This window comes from Xiphophorus maculatus, chromosome 10 (assembly GCF_002775205.1).
Source record: "Xiphophorus maculatus strain JP 163 A chromosome 10, X_maculatus-5.0-male, whole genome shotgun sequence".
In the NCBI taxonomy this organism is placed as follows: domain Eukaryota; kingdom Metazoa; phylum Chordata; class Actinopteri; order Cyprinodontiformes; family Poeciliidae; genus Xiphophorus; species Xiphophorus maculatus.
In genome coordinates, this window is record NC_036452.1 from 4,415,307 (window position 1) to 4,440,925 (window position 25,619).

At 37.0% G+C, this 25,619-nt stretch overlaps 2 protein-coding genes across 2 annotated transcripts; one reads left to right on the forward strand and one right to left on the reverse strand.

Annotated features, from left to right (window-relative positions):
* Positions 1-66: 66 nt before the first annotated feature.
* Positions 67-18,905, forward strand: LOC102227370 (speckle-type POZ protein). Its single transcript, XM_023340330.1, has 10 exons — positions 67-152; positions 6,019-6,235; positions 6,531-6,652; positions 7,899-8,050; positions 8,753-8,880; positions 8,954-9,131; positions 10,556-10,611; positions 11,573-11,695; positions 12,909-13,051; positions 17,291-18,905. The coding sequence occupies exons 2-10, from the start codon at positions 6,158-6,160 to the stop codon at positions 17,433-17,435; spliced, it is 1,125 nt and encodes a 374-aa protein (XP_023196098.1). The 5' UTR covers positions 67-152; positions 6,019-6,157; the 3' UTR covers positions 17,436-18,905.
* Positions 18,906-21,807: 2,902 nt separating this feature from the next.
* On the reverse strand, positions 21,808-25,148 carry LOC102229391 (neurexophilin-1-like). The gene is made up of 2 exons (XM_023341449.1): positions 24,867-25,148; positions 21,808-23,049 (listed from the first exon to the last, which is right to left on the reverse strand). Exons 1-2 carry the CDS (start codon positions 24,915-24,917, stop codon positions 22,318-22,320), a joined length of 783 nt encoding a protein of 260 aa, XP_023197217.1. The 5' UTR covers positions 24,918-25,148; the 3' UTR covers positions 21,808-22,317.
* Positions 25,149-25,619: the final 471 nt, after the last annotated feature.

The following is a 25,619-nucleotide window of genomic DNA, read 5'->3' on the forward strand; positions in this document are numbered from 1 at the left end:
GAGAAAAGCTTGTTTGTATTGTAACTGGGCTGTAATTCCACGCCTTGACACCAGGGGCGTTGTTCATGGAACGTGATTATGGAGAGCTGTCACTAGCTAACAACAACAGAAAATCCCGGTCGGCAAACGTTTTAATTGGACCCGACATAAAGGTGAGTTTGTCCACAGACTAACCCAAAAAGAATAATATTAGGATTAGTAACTTGTAACCCCACGATGGGGACGGTTGTGTCGCTATTATTTATCAATTGGCGTAAAAATCCCGGTGTTATTTGTTTGTCTCGGGCTAGCTGCTACAGGAGGGAAGCTAACCGAGACCAGCTCTGTGGAATTAGCTGCCATGTTACCGTTAGATTACCGTGGATTATTGATGGGCTTTCTGTAGTTTTATCAGGGTCGGACGCTGTCATTTGTCATTTAAAACGGTCCCTTTCGTCTTCCTGGGTGTTTTAAATTGAAATGAAGTGAGGTGTAGGCTATGTGTATTGCTAGCAGGTTAACTACCTGCTCCGCCTACAATGACCAACTCTAAAGTGTTAAAGTTTACAGCATCTTAAGAGTTTTGGACTTCATGCAAAATCGGTTATTTTTTAAATGAAAGTAAATTTGAGGTTCACATTTAAACTATAGAATATGACATTTTGTGTCGTGTCGCTATTATACGTATCATTTACGATCTTTTACTCAATACATTGTAGCATATTTGTTAGTGGTTTATGTTGGGGCTCGTATTTTACCTCCCAAGTAATTAACGAAGCAGCCCAGACACTGGCAGGCTCAGCAGCTGGTTGTTTCAAAGATGACATGATAAAGTTTAGTAAGATATTACTGATACACCACAGACAAACAAGAGTAGCGCTACTGCAGCATATTGTTACTCTAAAGTAAAAAGTAGCAGCCAAGAGTAAAAAGTATTCTGTACAAAAGCTACTGAAGTACATCAGATATAGCTATTTTTAATTTCATCTGTCAAAAATATGAAGTTATATGCAAATTCAGGTACTTCTAAGACTTATACGAATGAAAACAAAAAAACTAGTAATTAGTATAATTGCAATATAAAGTAGAATACACAGAAGAAACACTTTTCCACATTTTTTTTTCAATATAAAACATGAAAACGGCATGTGAACAAACAAAGCTTTGTTTTGGAAGCAATGTTAAGTTATTTACCGAGAATAACTTAACATTTGTTAAGATATAGGAATGACGGTTGAATTAATCACGATAATCATTCCTGTTGTTGACATTTTGTTGCTCTTATTTGTTGTTTCTCACCTCATTTCTCTATAAGATTTGCCTGCATTGACAAACGTAAACTGAATGAAAAATATCCACATAAACTTTTAAGACTTGTTTTTATTTTTGGTAAAGTTTGGCGAAACAACAAAGAAGTGAATCAACGTTTCTGAAGGAAAAAATGTGCATTATTCCTTCATAAACTTAAAGTTTGTAGGAGTTTTATTTAACTGATTGTTTTTGCTTGTTTTCAAAATACGTTTAGGAAATTATATTGTGTTTGAGTTACTCTTGTTTATGAATGTTTTGGTGAGTTTTTCATTCAGTCTGTTCTGAAAATATTAAGTCAAATTTACACGTTTAATCTTATTTAATGGCTTGAAAGTCTTTTTTTTCATTTAGCAGAACTTGTCGATGCATATCACCTGTTTCAGTTACATAATATTAATATACTTATAAAGCGAAGTGAAATTTAATCTAAATTTGTGTTTCACGGTTGGTATAAACATTGTCTGGACACGGAGGCTAATAGCTTTCATATCGTATTGCAGTGCTTTTTGGCAACGCAGCAGTCTGTTGTTATCTTCTCAGCTAAACCGTTTACCACGTTAAAAACATTGTAGTATTTTTATGCAAACAGCTGTGAAAAGTATTTTGCTCTCAGTTGGACTTTTCAGTCACCCTTCACCTTCCCAGCCTTGAATCTGAAGCGGCTTGTAAGGAATAAATGGACTCACCTAAATGTGACACACACAATAAATCAGAGTTTCTATTTATTGTAACTGAAAATGTAAATTTTGCCCCAGTGTCAGGGTCTTGCTTTGTGGCAGTGTTTGCTGCAGTAGTTATTTAAAGATTTAAACACTTAGCAAGAAGCTAACATGACAGCTAGAATCAGTCCTGACTGGGAGAACTGGCTCATCCATTTCTCTTATTCAAACCTGTTGAACCTTTTCACATTTTGTCACTTTACAGCCATGAACTTTAAAGCTTCTTATTGGGATTTTATGGGATGGATCAACACAAAACGGATGAATGTGGAGAAAAAGGAAAATAACAACTGCTCTCAAATTTTCATACAGACATTAAAATCTGAAGTTTGTGCCTCGGATATAGTAGGGCTGAATTGATTAATTGTGATTAAGCAATTATTTAAATAATTGTCAACTAATTTAGTGACTGATTAATTATTAACTAGAGCATGCAGACTCAAAAAGGCCATTTTCTTAAAGAACAACATACTCAGGACAGTAATCGTCCAAAACTGTAATGAAATATACACATATACTGTACATACTAGGACTGAATCAATTAATCACTATTAATTGTGATTAACTGATTATTGAAATAACTGTCAACCAATTTAGTAATCGATTAATCGTTAACTGGAGAATACAAACTCAAAAAAAGGTGATTTGCTGAAAGAACAACATACTCTGAGCAGATATTAAGAAAATATACACATTTTGCATAGAAGATCAAATGTAATTCTACTCATTGGTTAACCCAAAAATGAACCCCAATACAATTATCAATAATAGTCAACTAATTTAATAAGCAATTAATTATTGACTGGAATATAAATATATAGAAAACATAATACACATATAGACATTTTGCATTTAAGATATAAAAAGCACACATTTGTCGTTAAATATTTTCAACCAAGATTTCCTCAAGTGACAGTTTTAGCTGCACCTGGTTTAAATTTTGTACAAAATCTCCTATTGAGTACTTTTGTTATCCGGGTATTAATCGGTTAATAAAAACAAACAAACATAAAAATAAAGAGATGAGCGCCACGCTGTGTTTATGAGAAGTAAAGAAAAGGCTGAGCCGATGTATCTTATGTTACAAATGATTCAGCGTTCACTAAACAAATGCTGCTATTGCATTTTAAAATGTTTATTTTCTTAATAAAAAGGAATTGAATATTTGTTTATTTGCATCTTTTATTGAATCAGCAGAATGTGGCAATTGTTTTATTCGACAAATCGATTAATCGTCAGAATAATTGCTTGTTGCAGGCCAGGTTTAAATGTAAAATAAATGAAGTGTAGAGCTTGAATTGTCTGGACGAGGTGAGCGGAGGCATTAGTTATGCATTGGGGTCCCTCCGGCGTTTAACCTGCCAGGTGTGGAGAAAACAGCAGAGTTTTTGTTGGGAACCACAGATGGGAGGAGGTGAAGGCCGGCTGCTAATGCTTTCTTTCTTTCTTTTTTTGCCCTTCGCTGTAATTGCGGGCCCGCACAAAGTCGGAGGACTGTTGTTGGTGGGGGGATGAAAGCGAGGCGAGCCGGTCGCTGCTGCAGAATCAATAGTTCATACCTCACTGAGATTGAGTTTTTAGGGAAGGAGAAGCGCCGTGACCGAGGGCAGAATATGAAATCGCTTCCACTGAGGCCGAGCGCGCTCGTTGCAATCGATCCCGGCTCCTGTACCAATTACAGCTTTAAGGTTCGTCTTTGGCTCGCCGCCGTCCTCACAGACCGGCGCTTTGGAAACAGACGTTGTGTTCGCTGACACTTTGACAAGCGCTGCAGTTTTTTCATCTCTCTTGGAAATTGCGCTCTGAAATGCCTTCATACTTTCAGTCTTTAATTTGGAGCGGAGATTGATTTCTTCTTATGTGAAATGTCGATGAAAAGGACATAACCGCAACTTTCTGTCCCACATGTTTTCAAATTTCACTTTTTTTTTTACCTTCAGGTCAAATGTCTGGCTGTTGTGGATGTTTGCTCTCAACAAAGTGTGCTGATAAATTACAACATCTTGGTGCATAAAGCAAATATTTCAGGGTGAATTTTAGCAAATTAAAGCTTCATTTCATCAATATTCTGATGTTTGTTTGTTGGTATCAATAGCAGAATTATCTTCTTTTTATTTAAATTTTTTATTGTCATATAATAAATAAAAAATACAGATGTTAGAATTGGGTTTACAATAAAGAAAAAAAAAGGAAAAACAGGAAAAGAGTCCAGTGTAGTACTTTGTAAATGTGTAGTGTTTGTTGATATGATAAATCAAATTGAAATTTAATGAGCACGTTTTAATTTACTGTGCGATTTATTGATTTATTGTTTGTTATGACAGGCCTATTTGTTTATTTCATAATTAATAGATTATAAACTCTGACTGCTCTGTGCAGCAAATGAAACCGATTCTGTTTTATTTCATAACTTTTCTGGATGCCTTACTGTGTTTATTTTCTATTATTTCAATGTTCTTGAGTCTCCATTTACCATTTTATTTAGCTTTTTTTAAACAGCTTGTATTTCATTGTCAGAGTTGGGTAGTAAATGTACTTTTGGGAGTATTTTTTTTTACTACAATTTACTTGAGTAATTTTATTATGACGTATTTCCAATCTTTCTGCTCCTAAAATTTCTGGATTTTCTACCCACTGAATGAAAAACAAACCAAAAATTTACCAGACACACACTTACAGTTTCTGTTATAGTTTTGTTTGGAAAGAAACTGATTTGTTATTTTCTGTTACTTATATGAATTATCGTCAATTTAACCCTTAAAATACCTAAATTTCCTCTTAACTTTATATTATTATGTAATTTTTAAATACTAAATGATTGATAACTTGATTAGTTACTCAGTAATTTTCACCAAATACTTTTTTACTCTTATTGAGTATTTTTTGGGTACTCTGCCCGCTCTGGGTGTCGTTTCGAACCTGCAGGTTTAAAGTTTCCTCTCCTGTCTGTAGATCTGGATTTGATTTCTCTTTCATGCGTTTCTTTGATTTTCTGCTGCCTCCATCTAACCTCTTTTTGTTCCAATTTATCTTGGTGAATGGTTCCACAGATGCGGCTCCATCCTTCATCCACCTCTTGATTTTTCATTTCACTTTTCCTTTAATCGTCTCCCTCTGCGCTTTCTTCGCTGGTCATCTTCTCTCTCCGTCTCACCTGGTGCAGAATAAGAAAAGCTGCTGCTGATAATTTATGATAATTTATTAATTGATAGATGGAAATCTGGATTGATTAATTTGTTCCTGAGTATTTCAGGGCAAATTATCGACTGATTTTCTCAATAACTTTGATTTAAAATTCAGACCAAAGTCTAATTATCTATCTGTCTGTTCTAGTAACTTTGAATCTAATTTATTTATTGTTGAATATTTTATATTTCACTTTAATCCCATTGATTGGTTCTGATGACAGATTACGATCCCAGATTAAGGCGGCATATTGATATTGAAACAATGTCAGTTGTAAATAATGAAGATTAAATTCTGTCATGAATTCCTCATGACAGAATCCATCAGCTCCGCCTGATCGCACAGAACAAATAACAACTTCCTTCATCCCTCCCTCCCTTCTTTCTTTCTTTCTTTCTTTCTTTCTTTCTTTCTTTCTTTCTTTCTTTCTTTCTTTCTTTCTTTCTTTCTTTCTTTCTTTCTTTCTTTCTTTCTTTCTTTCTTTCTTTCTTTCTTTATTCCTTCCCCCTCTCTCTTCCTTCCTTCTTTCTTTTTTCTTGTTTTTCTCCCTCCCTCCTTCTCTCTCTCCTTCCTTCCATCTGTCCATCCTTCCTTCCTTCCTTTCTTTCTTTCTTTGGTAAAACTTGTATAATTTATACAATGAAATTAATTTATTGTATAAATAAATAAATTTTAAACTCGATTCTTTCTGTTCAGGTGAACCAGGATCCTTGTTTATTTTTACACCCCGACATTAAAACGATACTCAGAGACAGTTTCTCATCCTGCAACATGAACTGAATAATGACAATATTGACTCTACTGTGTCTGGTTCTGCCTGTAGGGGGCGCCCTGCTTCCCTCTGCTGTTCGCCGATGCAGATGGACGTCGGGACCCGACGCTGACTAGAGGAAGTGTCACATTCCAGCTCTTCTCCTTCTTCTTCACCCTTGTGTCCCACTCCTCCCTCTGTCACACTGGCAATGTCCAGGGTCCCGAGTCCGCCGCCCCCTGCGGAAATGTCCAGCGGGCCCGTGGCCGAGAGCTGGTGCTACACGCAGGTAAGATGATTTCAACCTGCACAATTCTGTGACAACGCTTGTAAACGTTATTTGCAGTTGATACTTTCAGACACCAACTAAAAACTAAAAAGAGACAGAAATACTTTATTTGAAGAGTTGTGCATAAGACTGACATGAAACAAAGTTTAAAAAGGAGCTTATTGATAAATATGTTGTGTATGAAAAGTTAGAAAACTTACCTTAAGAAAGTAAAAAAGTTCTTGAATAAATGAATTCAGGCATTTATCTATCATAAAACACCTCAATCTTTTGCTGCGTCGTCTCTCTCTAACAGATCAAAGTGGTGAAGTTTTCCTACATGTGGACCATCAACAACTTCAGCTTCTGTCGTGAGGAAATGGGCGAAGTCATCAAGAGTTCGACCTTCTCTTCTGGGGCCAACGACAAACTCAAATGGTGAGAATAACAGGAAATATTCTGTTAAAAAAACACAAAATACAGGCTGGAAATCAAACTTCATATTTTCACTCCCCAGTGTATTATAAGCCTGGCGGGCCACCAGGCTTTACTTCCTCCCCCGCCAGGCTAAATGTTACCTGTTTATTTTAAATTATAATCTTTTTATATGTACAACAGTAGCAGTAATAGCAATATAAAACATTATTAATCTTTAGTAGACAATTACCTATTTAAAAAGATAATGGCATAACCTTCTATTAATCTATTTTCTTTGTTGTTGATGTTTTATTTCCAAAATTTTCTGTCAACTTTTTTAAACATGAAAACATTGTAGGACAATGCTAACACCGCGTTTGGCTAGTTTCCTGGGTGAGAACCTGAACCTGCACATCTCTGCTGTTGTGTTTAGTCCCTTAAATTTATCTTTTGCTGTAATTTAATCTACAAGTATTTTGAATCTGGACATTTTTTTCCAATTCTTTGCTAAATTTAGCTGGATTTCGAATGTTGCCAGCGATTCTCAGTTGGATTTAAGTCAGGACTTAAATATGTTACAACGACTAGGACGTTGTAAAATATGAGTATTCAATTCAAAATGACTGTATTTACCCCAAAGAAAAACTAAATGTTGCCGTAACTCGTATCATTCAAGTACCTTCAAAGAATGGTGATGAGATGCGAACAAAACCAGAGGGAATAATTGTCCAAACATGCAACGCCTCAAAGAAAAAATAATTATCATAATATCTAAAAAAACAGTAAATCAGGGCTAACATAATGGAACGGCTCCATGAATGGTGCCATTCTAGAAATTTTGAATTAGAATTAAACTTTGAGCTAAACCATTCTCTGTATTGCAAAAAAAAAAATACAAATCTTACCAAGCTTTTTTGCTCTTAATTTCTTCTGAATATAACTTAGTACACTTTAAACAAGACAAAAATAAATTAGAAGTAGCTGTTCAGCAGGAAATAGGAGCTTTTTTAACGCCAATAATTCCTTGATATTAATGAAAAAGTGCTAGTTCCACTGGCAGTGTGTCTCACAACCGTTACCTAGCAACACCTTCCAATCCCAGCCCGTTACCTAGCAACCAAGTTCTAGTTCTACTAGCAGATTTTTTCACTTACAACAAGACATTTTCCCATTTTGTAGGTGAAGTATTCTTCCAGTGAAACCAGTACGTTTTGGGTCGGTTAGCACCAACAGGAGGTTTTAACTGCTTATTTCTTTTTTTCCTCAGGTGTTTGCGAGTGAATCCCAAAGGCCTGGATGAGGAAAGCAAAGATTACCTGTCTCTGTACCTGCTGCTGGTCAGCTGTCCAAAAGCAGAGGTGCGAGCAAAGTTCAAGTTCTCCATCCTCAACGCCAAGGGAGAGGAGACCAAAGCAATGGGTGAGCAAAAACATTAATAATAATAATAATAATAATAATAATAATAATATAGTTTAGTTATAATGTCCTGTATATCAAAGGGCAGGAAACAAGAACAAAACTAGCAATTTTAATTAACATTATGGAGCATTCAGAGCTGGGTAGTAACTAGTTATATTAACGTGAGTAACATTTTTGAACAAATGTACTTATAGAAGTATTTTTACTATGCTGTACTTCTGAGTAATTTTATTGTGAAGTATTTTTACTCTTACTGGAGCAAAATGTCTGGATTTTCTACCCACTGAGTGAAAAACAAACATGTTTTAACCAAAAATTCACCAGTTTCTGCAGTTTCTGTTAAAGTTTCATAAGTTTTCTTTCTTTTCCTTTTGCCTGATTTCGTTATTTTTGTTACTTGTCATTTTCATCTTTAAAATGCGAAAATTTCCACTTGTTTTGGTTCATCTGATGATGTAATTTAAAAAAAAAAAAGATTTAGGATTTGATTAATTATTTTGTAATGTTTTTACCTAATACCTTTTTACTTTCCTTGAGTAATTTCTTGGACAGCTACTTTTAACTTGAGTAAAAATATGTTGTATTACTCCTACTTGAGTACAATTTTTGGATAGTCCTCCCACCTGTGGTAACATTTTAAAATGATAATTTTTTACAGTGTATTTCTTTTAAACGTTGAACCATTTCTTTGTCCGTCTGCAGAAAGCCAGAGGGCGTACCGCTTCGTCCAGGGAAAAGACTGGGGCTTTAAGAAGTTCATCCGGAGAGACTTCCTCCTGGACGAGGCTAACGGTCTCCTACCTGACGATAAGCTAACGCTGTTCTGCGAGGTAACGCTGATTTTTCTCCCGTTTTCATCGTGTTTACTGAGCTGTGTTTCAGCTGCGGCTTTGCTTCCTTCAGGTGAGCGTTGTGCAGGACTCGGTCAACATATCGGGTCAGAACACGATGAACATGGTGAAGGTACCGGACTGCCGGCTAGCGGACGAGCTGGGTGGCTTGTGGGAGAACTCGCGCTTCACAGACTGCTCCCTGTGTGTGGCTGGACAGGAGTTTCAGGCCCACAAAGCCATCCTGGCAGGTAAACAAACACACCTATCAGGTTAACCCTGAAACCCTCCAAGTCCTAAGTTTCAAATTTCCGCCTGGATATTTTTGCTTATTTTAATTGTATGCAGTTCTTTAAATGTCCTGTGTGTAAACATATTTTCTGATTTATCCATAACAACTAAAACTTTCAATATCCAGGAAGTTATTTTTGCAGTTTACCTCTGGTTAATTTCACTTCCTGCTACGGTGGGAGGGAAATTACCGTAATAACCCGATGTTGGCTGGAAAGCGCAACGTCTCCCCTTTCCAAAACTGTTGGAATTTTTCAGATAGCACAAAGTCTGGGGGTTATTACGGTAATTTGTCTGGGTCGTTGCTGATCGGTTCGGTCTGGAATTGACATGACACCGGCTCCGCCCCCTGCTGACATAGAGCAATCCTCCCCCAATCATTCCAGGGCATTTGTCAGAAACTGACCAATCAGCGTTCCAAGTACAGTTCTCCAACAGTATTGACAGTATCTATCATAGAAAACACGCTGCAGTCACAGAGATTTTGAGGAAAATAATAGATAATCAAGGTCCAAGTTGTCAGTGGGTAATATGCAATCCCAACAGCCGTCACCCAGAACATACAGAGGTTGGAATACAATTTATTACATTTCCAAAATCAAAAAGGAATCTGGAATAACGCAAGAAATGGATCATGGACTGCAGCCGACCTCACGTCCAGTTAAATGAAACCGATGGACGGGAACTACCACGTTAGTCAGCACCACGAAGGTAACTGGTAGTAATTACCTTCAGTAACGATTCTTACTGGTAACTCTGTGCTAACGGCTCACAACTCAGTTAAATTAAAGTAACAATGCTAAACATCTAATCATTTCCAGATCAATAAGTGAAGGTAGTTATGCTGGATTTTATGCGTACAGATTCCAACAGTCGCTCTATGGCAGCATGAAAACAAACCGCGCTAACCTGCTATATTGGCATTTCAACGCCGTTTCATACTACTGTTTATTTCTAAGCATTTTCCTGATGGCGGATTTTCACAAGCCGGTATTATTTAAGTAATTACTCACCCATTTTGTCCCGCAGCGTTCACATTTACATCCAATCAGACTTTTTTGTCCCTCATTTGTCCTCTTGGGCTTTATCGTTGATTTTTCCGTTATTTCCCGCCAATAACCTTACAGACCTGACGTAGTTACAGAATTTTCTTGCCCGCCGTCTTTGCCTCAGTGTTGGTTTATAAGGCAAAATTGACTCAAAAAATATCTAGGGTAACGCACTGAGGTCCGTTAGTCTGCCTTAATAACGGTGTGGTTGTCGGGGGACTGCTCTACTTCCGCATGGGGGCGGAGCCGACGTCATGTCAATTGTTAAGGAATAATTGACTTAAAACAAGCTTGCATGTGCTCAAAAGTGCTTGATATTGTTTCCTCTGTTTCAGCGCGTTCCCCTGTATTCAGCGCCATGTTTGAGCACGAGATGGAGGAGAGCAAAAAGGTGAGTCCGAACCGTCCCTCTCCTAAAAAATTAGCTTGTTTTGTTCCTTGATGGCTGTAATTTTCCAATTTTTGAAAGATTGCGTGTCACTGAACAGCTGCAACACAAAGGTGTTTGCAGAAACTGGATGATAGTGAAACCCAAACGCAATTGTCCAGCTTTCACTCGGGGGTCGGGACTCATCCTTCACTGTCAGAGCCACAGAAACAGAGAATTGCTTTTTCGCCTCTTCTGTTGACGACAAGATGAAATTACAGCCCCACTAATTTTTGTTTGTTTAGTCAGACCAGCAGAGATACTTTTAATTTTAAATAAATTTTGAATAAATTTGAAAAAATGTTATAATTAGATCATATTTACATTGGTTTTCACTAAAGTGGCATCATTTGTCTTTGATGAAGCACATAACTTGATATCTTTACAAATACAATAAAAGGGCTGACGTGTCCCAGTGTTTGTTTTAATTGATTTATTGTACATTTAGGATAATTAAGTGAAGATTTAACAACACATTTTTAAAAAATAATTACCAGAAAATGAGAAAAAAGGAAAGAAAAAACCCTACGGATTAGCTCCTGACCACCTTTTCTTTAGTACGGTGTTCTTTCATGATTTGTTGCAGAAATTATAGGTAAAAACTAAGCAGGTAAATGTTATTTTTTTCCTTTTCAAATGGTAAGTGTTATTAAAACTGATGGGGGAAAAACCTGAAGAAGGATGAAATTTCAAAGTGGAAAATGTGTAGAAACTCTGGACACAAGAACAAAAATAAAATTTTAAGTGAATGTTTCACAATCTGTGTTTCAAGCATCTGATATCAGTGAAAAATAATAAAAGTCAAAGTTGAATAGCTGTGAAAAAATACCTATGAAATTCCCTTATTCACTGGAATAACTAAAGTTTTACTGATCACAAACAGGGTTTTAATAAATCTCATTAATCAACCGTCCTCCTCCGTCAGAATCGTGTGGAGATCAACGACGTGGAGCCAGAAGTTTTCAAGGAGATGATGTGCTTCATTTACACAGACAAAGCTCCCAACCTGGACAAGATGGCCGACGACCTGCTAGCAGCAGCCGATAAGGTAATGCACTCACTTTCTCCTCAAGGGCTCGTCATAGGTTGGAATGAAGACATTTCAGCAGTAGATATTTTTATTATATTCTTCATTAAGCAGGTAGAAAAAATGTCATTTGTAAATATTTCCAGTGTGATTCAGGTCACATACACCAGTTAACGCATTTCGAAATGCAGCTACATTTAAGTTTCTACAATGTTTATTATATCCAATTGTTTATGATCTTCTGCCTGGCTATTGTTAAAAATTGATACCATGGGGAAAACAGCCGCCCAGCTGTTAGCTGGCGATGAATAGCTTTGATTTTAGCTGACAAGTTGTCAATATAACGCGCTAAATCTTAATTGTACGCCTGATATATAAAAAGAAAAGGGACGCGGTGCTTTGCGTCCCTACTAATTGTCAACACTGCAACAACTAGATATCAAGGCCAGGAAAAAGTTTAAGAGAAAAAAATATATATATAGGGAGAGGGAAGCAGTTCTGTTATGCTAGCTTGACTTTGAAAACCGTAACATGTAGATGTGCTGTGGAATTCGGTGTGTTTCGTTTCAGATAAAAAACCAAAAAAAGGCGACACTCTTTGGTGTTATTAATCTCAAAACAAACATCGAGCCTGAAAACATAAAACTGGAACAGACTGAATGTTCGGTTCTTTATGCGGGAAATGTTTGGTGTTGAAACCTGAAACGTGAAGCAGCGTTGTTGTCAGTTGCTACAGCAACAAGTCTGCATGTAGCATAGCCGACACAAAAAGCGAGTAAAAAGAAGAATATGAGTTATTCCTCAATGGTTTTGTGCGGGTTTTTTTCTTCCTTTTTTGTGGTGCATTGCACTGAATTAATAATAAAACCCACAACTCCAGGTTTCACTTTGCTAACGGAGCTGTTTCTCCGCGACATTGCGGTTATTGATGGGAAGTAAAAAAATCGTCTTTTTGCCCTCCAATTTTGCGAAATTTTCAAATGTAAACAAGAACAAGCAACATTCCAATAGGAAACATTCAGTTTAAACGCACTTTAAAATTGATTCAGAATTCACAGGGTTACACCTCCAGTTCAAGTAGTGCTATTTTTACCTGAGTACATTTTTTGTAGCTGCACTGTCCTCCTCTTATAACCAGTTTTCTCTGTCAGAAGTTAGATTTAAAATTTTGTTGCTATAAAATAGAGGTAAATATAGGGAACACTAAAGCCTCTGTGTCTCTGTCTTCTTTCAGTACGCTCTGGAGAGACTCAAGGTCATGTGCGAAGACGCGCTGTGCACCAGCCTGTCCGTGGAGAACGCCGCCGAGATCCTCATCCTGGCCGACCTGCACAGCGCCGACCAGCTCAAAACGCAGGCGGTCGACTTCATCAACTAGTGAGTTCACACACAGACTCTTCGTCGCGCCTCACAGGTCCGCCGTGTTCGCGTCGTGTCAGCTCGTTTAATCTCGTTTCTTCCTTTCAGACGGCACCAGGACTCTGCTTTGTTAGAGTTCCTGATTTAATTTCACACGTGTCTCGGCGAAGTGGCGGGTTTGATGTTATTAAAGCGTGGCGAATGTTCCCGAAGGATCGGGGCATCCTGACTCCTCGCCGCGCCCCATTGCCACCTCCTCTGTTGCCGCAGAGACGGGATGTGTGATAAAGATCGATCACGTGTCTTTACAGACTTCTGGCTCACACAGACTTTGTGTAGGAGCCGACGATGGGTCACAAAAATGTTTGCTTTAGTGGTAAGAAACATAAATAGACAAAATATGATGAAGAAACGCACTACCCCTTTCTCAATACTGAATGTTTTTTACTGATTCATCATGAAAAATGCAGTTTTTTGTGAGGATTCACATACGGGTGAAGTGATTAATCACAATTAATCAATTGTTGAAGTAACTATCAATTCATTTAGTAATCGATAAATGAAGTACACAGACTCAAAAAAGAGACCAATTTCTGAAAGAACATCACAGCAATTAAGCCAAAACTGTAAATATGTTCGACCCAAACTATTCAAATGTCAGTTATAGCTAAGGCTCAACTTCTTAAAAACAGAAATCTCCTTTTAGAGAAATTTTTCTATCTAATTGTCAATCAGTTAATCCAGAAATAATCAGCTGCTCCACAGAAAAGCCAGAATTTTCACATGTTGATGTTAAAGTATTTTTAGCTGCAGATTTCCTGGAATTAATCAAACTTTCACTAAAGGGATTCTGTTACTGCATTTCAGGTAATAAAATGTTTATTTTCTTATTTAAAAAAGGAATTGAATTATTTGTTTATTTGCATCTTTTAATGCATTTTTAATATTTTATGTTTATGATTTGTTGTTTTGTGTGCTGAATGAAATACAGGAAAGAAATTAAGCAGATTTGCAGATTGTTTGGTAAAATAATGCAACGTTTCTAAGATGGACACATTTTGGTGTTGAGTTAAACTCTAAAAAACATTTTAAAATGTTAAAAAACATCAAAATATCAGGAGTTTTAGTTCTTTCAAACAATAACAGGAATGCTTTTAAGTATCTTGTAAAGCCCCTTTTTCAGAAAAACGTTGTGGAAGATATTTATTAAAATATGTTGATATTCTTTGGAAGTGGGAATATACTGGGACTTTCTCTTATTTATTGATTTTTTTATTTTGAATTTGAATTTTGTATAGAATTAGGCCCGAGCAGCAAAGCGCTGCGAAGGCCTATTGTATCTGTACTGTTTCTTATTCTTCTTACGATTCTGCCCCCCTCTTCGTGCGCCTTTTTGGGGGCTTTATCATATTCAAAAACTCACCAAACTTGGCGGAAGCGACTAGGCGGTGTAAAAATTTTGAATTTTAAGGTCGTCGCAAAAATCGCAAAAAAAATTGCTCAACGGCAGCAACTAGCAATTTTCAAAAGACCCATTGCTATTCACTTACTTCATCGTAGAGACTTGAAATTCGGTACAGTTGTAGAGCTCACTAAGACGCTCAGAATTTACAAGTAATGTCATAGTGCAACTATCACAGAAAGTCGGCCATTTTGTATTGAACGTCCATTTTTTTCCTCGATTTTGACGTTTACAGCCTTCGTATTTGATCGAACTCCTCCTAGGGATTTCGATTGATCGGCTTCAAACTCGGTCAGTCTGATCATAAGGCATGTCTGATTTAAAGTTATCAAATTGGTGAGTTTTGGAGCATGTTGAAGGGGGGTTACCAGGGGTCAAAGTTCACCTACACGCCATGAAACAAAAACCTCTTATATTTCCTATACAAAAACACATAGAGGGACCAAACTTTCAGTGATTGATCGGCATCGGGTGTCCTATAATACCCTGCAGTGAAATTTTTTTTTTACGTAGGCCACGCCCCCTGAGAGCAGGAAGTGTAATGTTTTACTGTGAACGGTCGCTATCTTAGCCCTTTGACCTAATCAACATGAAACTGTGTCCAGAGACAGAAGACATGTTGGTGTGTTGTGGATTCCAACCCCGACCGGCTGCGATGAAGCAGGTGGGCGTGGCGGCGTTGCGAACGCCTTCGAATTTCGTTTGGCTCTGAATTCCACAGTTTCGGGGTGAGCTGCTCCAAACTCACTAGGATGGATCCTTATCCATCCCCGAACAGGAATCCATAGCGATATTTGGTGGGCGTGGCCTAATTTTTCTATAGCGACCCCTAGAGTATTTTAAATGAACAGCCCCAAGCCATGCTTAAACCTAGAATTACGAAACTTGGTACACATGTGTATCTTGTCGGGACGTACAAAAAAGTCTCTTAGAGCCATGCTCTAAACCCAACAGGAAGTCGGCCATTTTAGATTGAAGTTCATTTGACCTCGATTTTGACGTTTACAGCCTTTGCATTTGATCGAACTCCTCCTAGGGTTTTCGATTGATCGGCTTCAAACTCGGTCAGTCTGATCATAAGGCATGTCTAATTCAAAGTTATCAAAACGGTGACATTTGAACAGGTGGAAGGGGAGTTAGCAAGGCTCAAAGTTCCCCTGTGATCGACTGTGTAATACAAAGGGTATCCGTTGTCATGTGTAGGGCAATGCTGCCCTCTGGTGTCGAATTACTGAAATAATGAAACTATTTCAGTAATTTCAGTAATTCGACACCAGAGGGCAGCATTGCCCTACGGAATGAGAGTTCAATGTTGAATTGAACAGGAAAAAATTAAATAATTTGTAATTCTAACACAAAAACTCACAGAGACACCAAAGTTTGAGTTATTGATCATTATCTTGTGTCCAATAATATCCAATGGTCAAATGATGACATCACGTAGGCCACGCCCCCTGACAACAGGAAGTCTTGTATTTTACTGTGAACGGTCGATAGCTTCTGCACCAAATTTTGCACGAGTGACCCTGGTGGGATCCTTGACGACCCTATGTCATCATATTATGACGTCATCTAAGCCCCGCCCCCTCAGAACAGGAAGTGCCGTTTTTTTAATTGGAAAGCTCCGTTTATGGCTCTCTTGACCTAATCAAGATGATTCGGATGATAAACTCTGTCAATGCTCGCTGCTGGCTGAACCGTGTGGGCGTGGCCAAATGGCGAATATCAGTCCCTCGCCATATGCATACGTTTGGCTCTTATTCACGCATAGATCATCCGATTGGCGCCAAACTGGATATGTATGACCTTTGTTCACCTCTAAAGAGCCCGACGGGTTTGAAATGTAATTTGACTCCACTGCGCCCCCTAAGTTAATACATGGGCTGTATCTCCTCGACGCATCGACCGATCTGCGCCAGATTTTTCGACAGTCGTCGGGGAGCGCCGCCGAACGCATTCATGCGTGTCGCCCGGTGGACGGGCGGGGAAAATGCGCGACAGCTTCTGTGGCGGCTGGCGGGCGGCGGTGCTGGAAACTGCGGCGGAGCTTCCGCGGTGGGGAGCGGGCTGCGGCTCTGGAAAACGCGCGAGAGCTTCTGCGGTGGCCGGAACCCCCGCGGTGGCCAATAGGCCGGAGCGGCGCTTGCTGCGAGGGCCGCCCGAGGCTGCTTGCAGCTTTAATTTTTTTTATTTCTACTTTTTTGTTTTTATTGATTGATTTTTTTTATAGTTATTGATTAAAAAAATTATTTAAAAGAAAACATTCAATGTTCTGCCGGATCACGGCAGTTTGTTAGTAAACTGTAGTTTGTTTACTAACAAACTGTACTAGACAAACTACAGTTTACTAACAAACTACAATTTTCATTCTCTCCATAACAATAAATATAATTAAATGGAAAATGTGAAATTCAGAAAAATAAAACTGATTTGTTAGAGACCTATATCGGTTATCAATATTGATATTGATCGATCGGTTCACCTTCGTTTTTTGTATTCCAACTGATTTTTAATGTTTTTTTTTAATTCTCTTATTTATTGATTCTTTTTCGTTTTTAATTTACATTTTTTACAGAATGTTTTTTTTCCAGATTTCTACTTAAGTTGAAGAAATCAGGAATCTGGACTTTATTACGAACTTTAAAGGTTAACAGATAAAAAAAAACAACTTATAATTATGATTATAGTGAACAGCATTTATTTGAAATGAATGTCCAGCTATGAAAACCATTTTTTCTACATGTGCCAGGCGGTTCAGTTTGACCTCTGGTGACCTCTGTCTCTCGTCCCTCCAGCCACGCAGCGGAGGTGATGGAAACCGCCGGCTGGAAGTCGATGGTCGCCTCCCATCCGCACCTGGTGGCCGAAGCTTACCGCTCGCTGGCGTCCGCCCAGTGCCCCTTCCTCGGACCGCCCCGCAAGCGCCTCAAACAATCCTAAAGGCAACAAAACACACTCTCGCTCGCTCTCTCTCTCTCACACACACACACGCACAGACAAAAGCTCCCAGACACACAGGGATAACCAGTCTCCTTGATGTTACCTACAACACTACCACCCAGAACCTGCTGTATCCTGTCTTTTTAAAGAAGAAGAAGAGGAAGAGGAGGAAGAGGGGATTGTAACGTGGATCTTTTAGTGTTTACAATAAAACCCGCAGAACCCTGTTTTTCTTCTTGCTCCCCGGTTCTGAGGTTGTTCTCCTTTTTTTTTTAATTATTATTATTATTATTTTTTTTTTTTTCCCCCCGTGTATCCAAGGAAGAGCGGAGCGCCCCCTCAAAATTCGCAGATTTGGAGCGCGGGGGCAAATAAAGTGTCTGTTTTATCGTAAAGCGAATAGCGCGATCCACCCAAGAGACTGGAGGACTCTGTAGGGAGGGCTCTGGTTACAAACTGGAAACCCCGAAAAGAAAACCAAGGGCTAGTCAAAATCCAAAAGTTCCCAGTAAAACTTGGGGGGAAAAAGAAAAATTGCACTAACGCCACAAATCAGCCCTCGCCAACCCGTAACCAGCGGCAACCTAGAAATACTGTAGGCAAGCACACAATGGACCCAGCTGGACCACAACCACCACCACCACCAACAACAACAACAACAACAAGTTCCCTTTAAGAAAATCTGTCTGCAAGTGACTCAAACAAACACCGGCGTCCATTTTTCTGTCTTCTGATCGCCAGGAAGCATAAAGAAATAAAAGCAGCGCACAACTAGATGTCGTTGGTGTTTCTCGTGAAGTCTGAGAACAACGTCTGGAAATGGTTACGGATATTTAAAAAAACAAACAACAACAACTGTTCGGTCAGACACGCTGTTTTGTTTTTTCGCTTCCATAGGAAATAGCGCAGATATATATTTGTGTTTCAGGACCGAGAGCGTTTTTCTTTGCAGCATAAAGACTAAAGGGAAATGAGATTACAATGAACACGTTTTAATGTTCAGAATATATCAATTGCAGACAAAAACAAAAAAAAGGAAGTCCTGAACTACAGAGAATACAGTCAATGTGAAAAGAAAGTACACCCTCAGTCAGTTCCTGGGTTTTAATGTTTAAATTTCCTGTTGTTTAACAGGCTAAGAAATTATTTAAACCAAACCTCAGATTCCACCACTATTTATTAAAATGGAAAAAGTTTGGTACAAAAAAATTAAGTACACCCCCTAAATATGTACAAAATGGGTAAAACCCTTGAATTTAAGGGGTTGTACTTTGTTTTTCTCTTCTTTTGTTTTTAGCCATGGCTGTACATTTGAAGTTTTCATTTCAAACTGTTGGAAAATTGTAACGATAGAAGGAACCGTTGTTTCTTTTCCTGTAGATATTTCTGATTTTGAGAAGTGACACTTAGCTGTTGCCATTTTTTTGTTCCCAGAAAAAAATAAACCACAACTATTTTTTATTGAACGCAGTTCTGATGTCGTCTGAGTGTTTTTATGGACACAAATGATGTAAAATATTCTGATTGTTGCTTATCAGAACTCCTGGTATAGAGCCTGCAAATCCTTAAATGTATTTTAATGTTTTACCAAAGAATTAGGGATATTCTATGGCATCACATTCCTGACAAAAACCTTAAGTAGTGTATTATAACAGTTAATTTTTCTTAACAAAGGTCACATTTCCATTTATTTGCACGCTCCATGAACGCAGCATGGGAAGTAGTAATAAACTGAAGATGACTAGGGAAAGCCCTCTTCATCGGACTGTTCAATCCCTCCAGGATTTTGTAATTGTTTTTTGCAAAAAATTACTAATTTGTGGTTATGTTTTAGAAATATCTGCATGAAAATTTGTGTTTATGTTTAACAGTAAATGATGCTTTCATGTCGATCAAGGATAATAACTTGAAATCAAGTAAGGCGGAGGCAGCAGTGGAGTACAATTAAGACGTACTGCCACCTGCTGGTGGGAGTTAGCATCACTGGAATAACGTTTTGGACATTTGTTTTGCAGAAAATTTGCAGTAAAGTCACAATTATGCATTAGTGCAAAAAAAAGGGTGAATCTTTATTTTTTCTTGAATTCCCATGATTATAGAATCACAAAAAACTGACAGGATTAATATTTATATAACAGAGGCTTCATCTGATCTCACTGTAACACTGACTGCTACAGTAGATAATTTCTACTGTACAATGTTTCTGTTTAAAAAAAAAAAAACTTGGATAAAATGAGCTACAACGTCTAATTTAATTTTGGGATTAAAAACGCATTTTAAGTAAAATTTCTGCATTTTCTACCCACTGAATGAAAAACAAACATGTTTTAACTAAGAATTCACCAGACACACACACACACACACACTTTTGTTAAAGTTTTCTAATTTTTTTTTTTTTGATTGAAAGAAAACTGATTTGGATTTTTCTTTTTAATTTGCCTAATGTTGTATTTATGTTATTTATATGAATTATTTGCATTCTGATCTTTAACATACCAAAATTTCAACACAACTTTGTATTTTGTCCGTCTTCTGATGTGATTTTTAAAATATTAATTAATAGATGTTTTTGATCAGTTACTCAGATTTTGAGTAGACCTTTTACCACGTTTTTAAAAAATCTTTTTTTATTCTTACTTGAGTAAAAGTTTAATGTTCTGAAACACAAACACCTTAGATTTTGAACCTGGATCTTGATCTGATCCCACATGAGGTTTGAGAAAATAGCAAAGAAATAAAAAGCGTTGAACGTGCAGAAATAAAATAACATAAAGCTCCTTACTTTGGCGCTTTTTGCGGGGAACTCGTGCAGAAATGTGTCGCTGTAGGCAGGTTCTCAGCGTGAAATGTGTCAACTCTGCAACCCTGACTAACTGTTTTCTCACGTCCACTGCAGCCCGAGAGTTTCTCTCTTTTTCCTTCTAGAAACCTTCAAAGAGCTGAGGTGCTAATTGGAGGATTTCCAATGACTGGGGGTGAAAGGTCATTGCGTTTGTTGCTTCACGCTTCCCTCTGATTCTGTGTGAATATTGAATTCAGAGCTTTTAGGGATGACGAGTTTATTCAAAGATGTTCTTTCAGTTTCAATTAATAGTAAATTTTTTCATACATTATGAAACCTTTTATCTTGGACTAAAAGATTAACCATTATGTATTTAGCATCTCCTTAATCATGTAATGCTGAAATATTACAATTATTTTTCAATTTCATGCATAAAATTTAAATTTCAAGTTAAAATAAAAAATATTTTATAGACTCCCAAAGGGAAATTAAATAACAAATAACTTTTTAACATAAGTTTTAAGTTTACTTAGTTTGAAAGTTTTTCCCCCCCTTTTAGTAAATGTAATCAATGTTAAAAAACAGTTTTTTTCTCTGGTTATCTTTGATATTTAAAGTTTAAGTTCGCTGAATGTGTGTTGTTTTATGGTTTCCGTTTGGATCAGACATTATGAACTCTTAATTAAAACCAAAATAACTCTGATTGCAAATATGACTCCAGAGAATTATACAACATTTTCTTGTTGTAAACCATAAGCAGATGGTAGAAATGTATTTTAAAATCACAAAAAAGACAAATTATTTTGAAAATATCTGTCACCAGACAACTTAAACTGCAAAAGTTTTAAAAAAAAGGCGATATTATGAAGGTTATATTTTTACATATTCAACTCCAGATCATTCTGGTTCCTTTTAGTTTGACCATTTTTGATAGATATTGAAAAATAATATCAGCTACAATCATTTATTTTTCAACAGGAGACATCACCTAGACATATATTTTACTATGTTTAATCAAGCATGTTCTCAAAAGGTGCCGTTTGTAAAGTTACAGAATCAAAATTAAAAGCAAAAAGTTTATATTTAGCTTGTCATAAGAGGGAAAAATACAAATTTTCTCAAAGTCACATTTTCACCACGTTATTCGTTCATATATTAAGATTACAGTACAAAACTAAGCTCAGCTAGCAAGCTAAATATTTACCACTAACCTAAATAATTAGCTCAATTTAATTAGTAAGCTAAATATTCACTAATATTTAGATCTCTCAATATTAGTAAGCTAACATTTAGCTTACTAATATTTACTAGCTAATTATTTAGCTTACTATTAAGCTAGTAAGCTAAGTATTTAGCTTATCAGTGAAATATTTGTTCTGAGCTAAATATTAGCAAGCTAAATATGTTTTTTTTACAAACTGTTTAGTTTAACTAAATATTAGTAAGTTAGCTAGCTAAATATTTAGCTCCCAAGCTTATAGTTAGCTCATATTAACAAGTTAGCAAGCTAAATATTTTGCTCCAAGCTAAAGTTTTAGCAAGTTAGCATGCTAAATATGTTGTTTACAAACTATTTAGCTAAATATTTAATGACCAAGCTATATATTTAATTTATGTTTAGCTCCTAGCTAAATATTAGCAAAATATTAGCACATTAGTGAGCTAACATGCTAATATTTAGGTAGGTTGTTTCTTACAAGCTATAAAGCTATTTAGCTTGTAAGCTCCGAACTAAATATTTAGTTCCAAACAGAATATTAAGAAGTTGGCAAGCTACAGATTTTGTTCCAAACTAAATATTAAAATGTTAGCAAGCTAAATCTATTGTTTGGGTCTAAATATCTAGTTAGTAAACTAAATATGTAACTTGCTAAATGAATATTTACTTTGAAACTGGGACATTTATAAGTGAATGAATAATATGGTGAGAATATGAAAAGAAAACCTATTTTTCCCGCTTATAACAGGCTAAATAATCCAAATTATTGCTGTTAATATTTGACTCACTTACTGTACAAACAGCATTCCATATATTTTAGGATAAAGTTTTGAACGGCTCAAACTGCATCCTCCCTTCATCCTCGTCACCTGGCCCCATGTTTACCCTGTGGGCAGGTAGGGTGGGACCTGGGAGCTGTAGTCCGGACAGACTTTCTGGACCAGCCTGTAATCCGTGCTGTAGAACGACATGTAGACGCAGATGACCTGGAAAGGCTTGGAGCACATCCAGGTGATGTGGCTCTGGGTTTGTTCTTGGTCGCACGTCTTCGACGGGTCGTAGTTGCACAGCATCACCTTCTTGCTGCGTTCGGTTTTCTCGTAGTCCACCCTGCAGTTGAACGTCTTCGACTCCTTGGGGTGGACCACGCTCTGGCGCTCCAGGTCGAACGCCACCTCCTTCATGGGCGGGACCAGGCTGACCGACACGTTGCCAACACCCGTGGAGTTGTGACGGAAGTAGACGCCGAGAGAGCCGTTGCCGTGATCCACGATCTTCCCCATTATCAGCAAATTCAGCTTGACGGTTTTGATGTTGGAGTAAAAGTCGCCCCAGCTGAACAACCTCGACGGTTTGGAGAGTCCTTGAACGTTCGTGATGGGCTGAAGCTTAATTTTTACCGATGGGTTGGACTTGGACTTGGGGATTTCCCAAAGCCTCTGCTTCGATAGAGGAACCGAGGGATTGTTGAGGACTTTGGAGTTCTGGACAACAGTCCTGGACTGAAGGCCCCAGAGTTTCTGGAGACGCTCCTCTTGGTCTCTGTGGGGTTGAGGTGATGATGAGTTCATGAAGGTGAAGTTGCTCTGAGTCTCAAGTTGACAGAGAACCAGCTAGATGGGAAATAATGAGAAAATACAAACAATGAGCCTCAGAGGAAGTTTCAAAGAGCATTACTAGATTCAAACTAGACTTTTTTAGCAACTTCTTTCAACCTACAGCGTCTACCAATTCTGTTGTTTGTAGTTTTGGGTTTTACTTATAAATTTTGTTTGAATTTATAGTGGAAATCCAATTTTACAAAGATATTTTTACTTCCCTACCAATACCTGAATAAATGTTTCCAGAATACAGAGAAACCACACAGTTTTTGTAGCCGTGAGAAAACGTCTGACATTATTCTAGCCAGACATTTGAGCTCAGATTTGGTAAAGTTAATTTAAACTGGTTAATTACTGGCTAAAGACTTTAATGTTAATCCCAGAAGCTTAATATTAATCAACTTTTCAAGTATAGATACCACAAAATGCTAAGTTTTAAACAACTACTCATGATTTGTGCTCACAAATTCACTAAATCAGTATTTGTATCCAACCAGTTCTTTTTGACTGCCAGCAGAGGACCCAAAAAAGTACTAAAGTAAGAGCAGCACTACTTCAACAATGTACTTTTACTCAAGTAAAAGTAAAAAGTAGCCATCCAAGAAATGACTCAAGTAAGAGTGAAAAAGTGTTTGGTGAAAAGTTTACTCAAGTACTGAGTAACTGATCAAGTTATCAATCATTTAATATTTAAAAACTGCATTATTAGACAGACAAAAATATAAAGTTAAGTGAAAATTTTGGTATTTTAAGGACCAAAAGGACAATAATTCATATCAATAACAAAAAATAAAACAGGAAAAAGAAAATTTTTCTAAATCAGTTTTTTTTTCAGTAAACAACTTATGAAACTTTAACAAAAACTGCAGGTCTGTGTCTGGTGAATTTCTGGTTAAAATATGTTTGTTTTTCATTCAGCAGGTAGAAAATCCAGAAATTTTACTCATGTAGGAATAGAAATACTTCAAAATAAAATTACTCAAGTAAAAGTCAAAAGTACAAGTAAATTGTTTCTGTATATTAATCAGCCTGAATTTGTAGTGAAGTTAAATAATTTGAAGTTGGATTTCCTTCATTATTCCACAGAGAAGCATTAATAATAATGAACTACACTGCAAAAACACAAAACCTTACCAATCAGTTTGTCTAGTTTCTAGTGCAAATGTCTTGGTACACTTTAAATAAAACAAAACTAAATTAGAAAAATCTTTTCAGAAAGATAGGAGCTTGTTTTAAGTCAATAATTCTTAAATATTGGTTAAAAATTATTAGTTCCACTGGCAGATTATTTCACTTATAACAAAATATTTTTCACATGTTAAAAGTGAAATAATCTGTAGTAAAACTAGAACCTTTTCACCAAAATTAAGGAATTACTGACTTATAACAAGCTCTTTATATATTGCTGAACAGTCACTTGTAAGTTGGTTTTGTCTTAATTCAAGTGTATAAAAATGTTTCCACTAGAAACGAGAGTAAAAATACTTGGTATGATTTGTATTTTTTGCAGTGTCCTGCACCTAGTTCTTGTTACTTAAATTTTATTAGTTGCTCAAGAGAAAATCAGTTAAAAAGTATCATTAAAGGCTCTAATTTACAACGATATTCATCGCAGCTTCATTCAGCATATTCTCTTCTGAAAACACAACAAAAATTATTTGAAGCATAAATTAATCACCACATTTCTTTCCTTCTAGTTTGTAAAAAAAAAAAACCCAAAAAACTTGCATTCTTGTTACTTTTAAGCATTTTATCCCCAGTTTGTTTCAATTTACTGCACAGGTTCCCTGCACAGCTGTTTAAATCTGTTAAATTAGATTTTTACTCACCAAATTAAAGCTTCCAGTCAGAAGGATCCAGCGGCAGGAGAACCTCTCCATCGTTCCACACCTACCTGAGCCTCATTCAGGACGAGCCACGCGTAACGTGACCACCTCTGGAGCAGGAAGCGTCGGTAAGCTGCTGCCTCTCACTGGGAGAACCTCTCGGATCTGGACGTTTTGCTCCGTCTTCCTCACCTCCCCCTCTTCATCGCTCACACACACTTTTCTTTCTTGAAATCCCCCAAAACACACAGAGTTTACTGTTCACCTCTGTTTCAGCCGAGTACTTCATCCACCGTGTTTGTAATGAATTAGTCGATTGAAATCAGATTTTATTTGCATCTTAAATGAAGAGGAGGCGGATCAGATGTGGTGAAATTCTGCCATCTTGTGGCCAGCAGAAAGAATGCAATCTGAGCTCGAAGAAAACATATTAAAAGTACGAAATTAGTCACTTATTTAATTAAAAATACACAGCTTCATTTGTTGCCATGCTCAGGAACTAATTAACTTGCAATATTTCAATAAAACAATCAAAGCAGTCGGATTTTTGTATTTATTTTTCATGTACTTTGTACATTGATATAAACTAAAGAGGGTTTGTGGCTGTCGGAGCAAATTGAAACACAACAAAAACACAAAATCCTACTAAGTATTTTTGGTTTATTTCATTGTGCAAATATCTTAATGTATGTGAAATAAGAGGAAAACTAGCTTAAAGTAACTTACCAGGAGCTGGTTTTAAGTCAATAATTTATT

Coding starts and splice junctions, on each gene's coding strand:
- LOC102229391 (XM_023341449.1), bottom strand. CDS start 24,917: ATGGAGAGGTTCTCCTGCCGCTGGATCCTTCTGACTGGAAGCTTTAAT. Junction 23,050..24,866: donor TGACTGGAAGCTTTAATTTG/GTGAGTAAAAAT, acceptor TTTCCCATCTAG/CTGGTTCTCTGTCAACTTGA.
- LOC102227370 (XM_023340330.1), top strand. CDS start 6,158: ATGTCCAGGGTCCCGAGTCCGCCGCCCCCTGCGGAAATGTCCAGCGGG. Junction 8,881..8,953: donor AGCTAACGCTGTTCTGCGAG/GTAACGCTGATT, acceptor TGCTTCCTTCAG/GTGAGCGTTGTGCAGGACTC. Junction 9,132..10,555: donor CCACAAAGCCATCCTGGCAG/GTAAACAAACAC, acceptor CCTCTGTTTCAG/CGCGTTCCCCTGTATTCAGC.